At 44.8% G+C, this 6430-nt stretch overlaps 1 protein-coding gene across 12 annotated transcripts in view; it reads left to right on the forward strand.

Moving 5' to 3' along the window:
* MYT1 (myelin transcription factor 1) overlaps positions 1-3232 on the forward strand; it is a 63370-nt gene extending 60138 nt beyond the window's left edge. For all 12 annotated transcript variants that reach the window (XM_021282672.2, XM_065032303.1, XM_065032301.1 and 9 more), the window contains one exon: positions 412-3232. In XM_021282672.2, the coding sequence (XP_021138347.1) occupies positions 412-552 (141 nt within the window). In that variant the 3' untranslated portion in view covers positions 553-3232. The remainder of the gene's footprint in view (positions 1-411) is intronic.
* The last annotated feature ends 3198 nt before the right edge of the window (positions 3233-6430 follow it).

The following is a 6430-nucleotide window of genomic DNA, read 5'->3' on the forward strand; positions in this document are numbered from 1 at the left end:
GGAAAAGTCCCTCAAGATCAAGTCCAACTGTTACCCCACCCCTGGCACTACTCCATGTCCCTGAGAACCTCATCTCTGCATCTGTCCAATCCCTCCAGAGATGGTGACTCCACCACTGCCCTGGGCAGCCTGTTCCAATGCCCGACAGCCCTTTGGGGAAGAAATTGTTCCCAAGATCCATCCTCAGCCTCCCTTGGTGCAGCTTGAGGCTGTTTCCTCTGGTCCTGGCGCTTGTTCCTTGGGAGCAGAGCCCGACCCCCCTGGCTCCAAGCTCTTTCAGGCAGTTCAGAGATCAGAACATCTGCCCTCAGCTCCTGTTCTCCATGCTGAACCCCCAAGGTCCCTCGAAGAAACATCTCAACCTTCTCCTGCTGTACCACTAACTCTTTTATTTGGCTTTTTTGGCTGCAGGAGCCAATTAGCGAACAGAACTTTGACGCGTATGTGAACACGCTGACTGACATGTACACCAACCAGGACTGCTACCAGAACCCGGAGAACAAGGATCTGCTGGAGAGCATCAAGCAAGCTGTCAAGGGCATCCAGGTTTAGATGGGGATGGAGATGAGGAAACAAACAGACTGTAAGATGGAACTTTCCTTCCAAGTAATCAGGTTTACAAGTTAGAAAACTTGTTTAATGAATGAAAAAAAAAAAAACAAAACTTAAAAAAATAAGGACCAAAATGTAACCAAGAGGCCATTTCTGAGACACGGAACTGATCGAACTCAATGTTCTCGTTTACTTAACTTTGGACCTTCTTGAGAAAAGTGGGATTTTTCTACCTGGACTACAAGGTAGATGAGGATGGAAGGTTAAATTCTCCAGTAGGCTGTGGGGCTTGGTAGCTGGTGAAGAGCAGACAGCTTTCCTGAGCTGCCACGCTCTCACAGAGTTGATCCAAGGGTTGAAACGTTGCAAGAACAGGGTCTTGTCTAATCCAAGACTAGCGTAAGACTGGCTTAAACCCTCATGTTGTCTATGGTTGTATGTCCAGATCACCTGCTCACACATGAATTACGTTCTGTATTGCTACAAGTGCTGGAGCGGCAAGCTACCTGTAAATCTGAACCTGTGCTGGGCCTCCCAACCCTGAGCTGTTCAGATACCCACTGGGCACAGGACCTCTGAAGTATTATAAAGTAGCTTATTTTTATTTTCTGACAGAAATCCGAAGAGTGGTTCTGGATCTCCAGTGGAAAGCGCAATGGAAAAAAGGTTCTCAGGGAAGCTTTTGGAGTTTGCAACTACAGTATTCCTTTGTCTGTCTTAACTATGAGAATAGCTATTATGAATAGGCCAATACCAGATATTTCATACAGAAGAATTCTTTAATGTGTCATGGTCCAGTGTATATGATTTTTTGGAAGTCTGTTTGATGACAGTTCTGGTTCTTTTCATTATTGTGATCATGCTTACAGCAGCGCAGTACTGCCAGTCCAGAGATCATACATCGATGCCAGAGAACGTTTGAGATTGTGATGAACAAAAAGAAAAGAAAAAAGAAAACAACATAAAGAGAGATGTTAATTGATGGCCAGCAAAGTGCTTACCTACCCTGAATCAGTAGTTGATTTCTTACAGATATCCACAGGGCAATGAGTATTTTTTGGTTTGGTGTTCTAAGTTTTGTGCAAAATCACAGTGCAAGCACCATTCTGAAAAGACAAAAAAATGAGAGTATTCAGGTATTGGGTATTCTTCCAAAGAAGCATTTTGTAAGCAGCTTGGTACATGCAGCCCACTGTGCACTTACAGGACAACTCTATGAATGTCTTTGCGACACGGCTCTCCAGCACCCGCCCTATAGCGTGTGGAGCCACCTGTCACCCCGCGGGTTTGCTGTCCCCAACCTTTGCTCCTGCCTGGAGCTCACTGTCCCCCTGCTACAAACACTTTGGGAACGGAGCGGGGCAAAACCTCCCAAAGGGGTCCCAGTGTGGGGTGCATCTGTGTCCCGCATCTGCATCCCACATCGTTCATCTGCATCCTACATCCCACATCTGCATCCCTCCTGGCAGCAGGGCAGGCAGAGCTGGGGAGTATTTTGCTGCCCCACACTAAAGGCAAGACTGTGGCATCGTTTGGAGCCCAATCCTGCAGATATTTAGGAAAAACTCCACAATTTGCAGAAGTCAGTGGATTCCCAGTGATGGCAGTGGCCACCGACTGGTGTCGTTCCTGCTGGGTTCAGTGGGGGCGGCTGGCACAGGGGGGTTGCTCACACACGTGTTTGCAGGATCAGACTCCACAAGTTCACTTATTTTAGAACCCATTCCAAGTGCAAAACTACAAAAAAGAAAGGGGAAAAAAAATAATAATTTGAGGTGTTAAAAACACAATGTTCTTAACATGTAAATAGAGTCCAAATTGATTGTGACTGCAATTCAGTTAGTATTTAAAAGTAGAGAAATTGCACTTCCTGGAAGAAAGAGAGGAAAAAAAGAAGTAGTTAGTTTAATTATCCTGTAAATTATTTAATTTTGGCAAGATGTATGTAATTTATATTTACAACACCTTATGTTAACTTTTTGCTATTTATTTAACTTTTTTATTTATTAATTTTATACTTATTTTGAACTGGACACTGCACCATAGAAAAGAAAAGAAGCAAAAAAAAAAAGTTAAAAATTTAAACTTTTGACCATAAAAAATGATATTCCAAAAAAAAAAAAAAAAAGAAAAAAAAAAGAAAAAACCTATCTACAACTCCTACTTGTAATTTTGATGCAACCAAGTTATTTTTTATATATTTTGTTATTTATTCTTTTAACGATGGGAATTTTTTTAAAGATATTTTATAACTGAGACATTTTGATAATTTTTTGGTTTGATTTTTGCGGGGTGGGGGCACCGGGGTGAACAGAGACTTCTTCCGTTTCTTTCTTTTTCATTCATATTGTTTCAGGCACTGATAACAGGAAATGAAAATTCTGTATTTATTATTTATTTAATATTTAAGTCGGGGGGGAAATGAACTGTGCTCTTGTTGTATATTTATTTTGTCGTTTGTGTGTTGGTTATGTGATGACTGAGTACTTGTTTATGTGAAGGAATACTGTTAATATTTAAATAATAAAGAGTCACATTGAAAGTTATAGCAGGCTACATGTTATTCTGTGAAAACGATACTGTGATCTACTTTCCTCAGGAAATGTACTTTGCAGACAGAACTTCCTCATGTACTGGCAGGGTTATTTCGTAATAAAACCCAGTTCTGTTTGTGACTTTAGTTCCTATGGTCTTTCTTCGAGCTGCTGCCAACATCCCCGATGGGTCCCTGATGGATGGGTTTTGTCCTCGGGTGTGTGACCCTTCAGAGCTGCAGCCAGGGACCGTCCCCCCAATCCTGGCTCTCCCCAGCTACTAAACTGGGGGATTTAGGGGGAATCAAGTTGCGCCAGGGGAGGTTTAGATTGGATCTTGGGAACAATTTCTTCCTAGAAAGGGCTGTGGGGCATTGGAACAGGCTGCCCAGGGCAGTGGTGGAGTCACCATCCCTGGAGGGGCTGAACAGACGCGGAGATGAGGTTCTCAGGGACATGGGGTAGTGCCGGGGTGGGTTAACAGTTGGACTCGATGATCTTAAGGGTCTTTTCCAACTCAAATGACTCTATGATTCTATGAATTTAGGTTTGGTACCTCTGAAGGCTCTGCAGAATCAGCAGCTGTTGTCATCTGCCCAGGAGGGCACCTAAAATCCCACTAGTCCCATGATGGGGACAATCACAATTCCAAGTACAGGTATGGATTTTGGATTTCTTTAGGCTGAAGTTCCTTGCCAAGGCAGGGAGCTGCAGGCAGTGATCCTCCTGCAGGATTTCACAGCTTTGTGCTCCTGCAAGTGATGTGCGAGCAGAGGAGCTGCCATCGGGAGCAGTGCAGGAGATGCCAGCCCTGGAATGGGACACCAAGACAGACGCTTTCCCCTCCCGGATTTAGAAAAAAGCCTCGCCAAACTGTTCTCTGAGGTTTAACTAAAATGCTGGGAGGTGGCTTGTTTTTGTTAACCAGATTTCCTCACTTAGATCTGTCTGACTGCGATGTTCACAGATTCCCTGCCTGGAAGAATGGAGCTTTTTCACAGGCAAGAGTTTATGCTTTGAAGCTGTGGCAATGAAGAGAATTTCTCATCAGTCTCTGCATTGGAAACATCATTTCTGAAGTTGCCAAAATTCGGTTTTGCTGTGCTGCAGCTGTAGCTTCCAAGGTGAAATAAGGTAAATCACATTAAGGTCATTTGGAGCTGAGTGAGTTGGGTCAAATGGGAATTTCAGGCAGGTCCATCACCAAGAAATTAAATTCTCTGATTATTGAGCTGAACTTTCCTGACTGTCCCCCTGCAGAGGCACAAGCGCTGCTGGGTTACAGCAGTATGGGGGCAGCCACATGGCAAAGACACAAAGGTGAAAGGCAGACTAAAATGGAGATAAAAAGGTAAGAACTGTAGCCAGGAAAAATTGGAGCAAAGTTTGTGCAGAAAGAAGATTTCTTAAAGCCTTTTTCAAGCATGTACGTTTTCTTTCCCAGTAGACCTTTCAGCCCCAGGAGCTGTGGAGCAGCCCCAAGGACAAGCTCTCTGTTTGAGGCTTTGCTGGGCACAACTCAGAGTCGATGGCATTTTGTCCCCTCCACAAAGAGCTGCACATCTTAAAACAAGCAAAACAGGGTGATTCATGCAATGGTTCACCCAAACTGCCTGGCATGTTGTTTTTCTGAAGGGCATGTAATTGTTTTATGGGGGATTTTGCTAGACTTTGCACTGCCAAGCAGCTCCTTGTGCCAATATTTGATTATGATGATAGAGTTAATAGACGTGCTCGCTTGTCCTTTCTTAACGAATTGGCTGTGCCGCATAATAGAGCGGTTAGATTTGTGTTAAATTGCAGCTTTGGGAGCCATCACTGTGAGATGTTATCTTCTCTGAACTGGCGTCCTTTATCGCAGGGAAGGGAATTGGATGGGTTTAAGATGGTACGCTGTCAGTTTATGGGTGTGCTTCGGAGAGCTCTTAAGCCTCCTCCAACACGAGCAGGGTGAGAGCTGAACGTCAGAGGAGAGCGGGTCTTCTGCTTCAAGGATACGGGGGAAAAGATATTTGTCAGCATAGGGTTTTTTCTAAACATGTTGATAAATCACTGACCAACAAGAGTGTCATCTGTCCTCACTGATGCTGCTGTTAATTGTTAAAAGCTGCTAATGACCCATCCCTCCATTCTTCTGCTCAGGTGGTACCTTCTACTTGTTAACATTTACCCATCCTCTCCCAGACAGCCATGGGTTTTGTGCAGAAAAACTTTCTGCTTTCCCAGCCTCCTGCATTTTTTTCCTGATTTTTGTTCCTCCTGCCCCAGAGCTCCTCTGGGTGAAGTCTCAAGGCTCTGTCCATCTCACCCCGCTCAGCCCCAAGGTGTCCTGAAAAACACACAGCTGGGTGGTCAGGAAGGGGTTGCCTCATTCTTCATCAGATTATTGGGGAGAGAGGGAAACTTGTCTCTTCAGAGCTGCCATTTGGCATCCAGTTCACCCCATTTGAGCCCTGGGAGGATGATGCTGAGGCTGGGGAGCAATCGGATGGGCTGGAGATGACACTGGAGCCAATGGAGCTGGAAACTGCTCCCTCCCAAGCAGCTCTGAGCTCAGCCTGGCTGGATTAAAGGCTCTGGCTCGCACTTGTTAACACACTCACTGCTCCTACACTTTTATGAGAAGATATATCCTGAAACGACCTCCTGCTTTGTACAGAAGGGCTCGTGGGATTGAGGCTGCTGGGAAGTACGCGGATGATGCATTCTTCAGACAAATAGCTCTCGTTATTCCAGATGCCTTCATCCCCTTCTTTCAGTGGGATGAATAAATCACCAATTGTTGTAAAAATGGTAGTATCAGATTTAAAGACATTTTCGACCCTGTCAACAAGGAAGTATAACAACCATTAAAGCCTGATTTTGTTTATATAACTGCAATGCTCTTTTGTTTGAATGTCAGTGACTATCTGTGATAACATGGAGAAACACAAGCCACGAAGGGACAGAGCAAGAACAGATGCTCTGCCTGAGCTCCAGGACTAGCACGAAGAGCTGGACCACCCTGGGAAGACTGGTCTACACTAAGATGCAATGTCTGATCCCACAGCATCGTGGCCACAGTTAACTCCAGCTTGCCCTTATTTAAGCCACGATGTACCAAAACTCTTCTTTGCCCGGTAAGTCCCAGAGTCCCCCCAAACTGAGCACAAGGCATTGGCCAAATGATCTCAAACAGGGACAAACCTGGCTTTAGCATCACTGGGGAGCTGGGTTTGGCCTGAAGCTCACAAAGTCCAAGATCAAGGATCAAGCAGGTTTTGCCATTTGCCAGAGGACTCCTCAGGCTTCAACATTTAATAATCCAGCCCAACCCCGTTGAGGCTGCTTAGCAATTAAATAAC

The sequence above is a fragment of the Columba livia genome, chromosome 16 (assembly GCF_036013475.1).
Source record: "Columba livia isolate bColLiv1 breed racing homer chromosome 16, bColLiv1.pat.W.v2, whole genome shotgun sequence".
Taxonomy (NCBI): Eukaryota; Metazoa; Chordata; class Aves; order Columbiformes; family Columbidae; genus Columba; species Columba livia.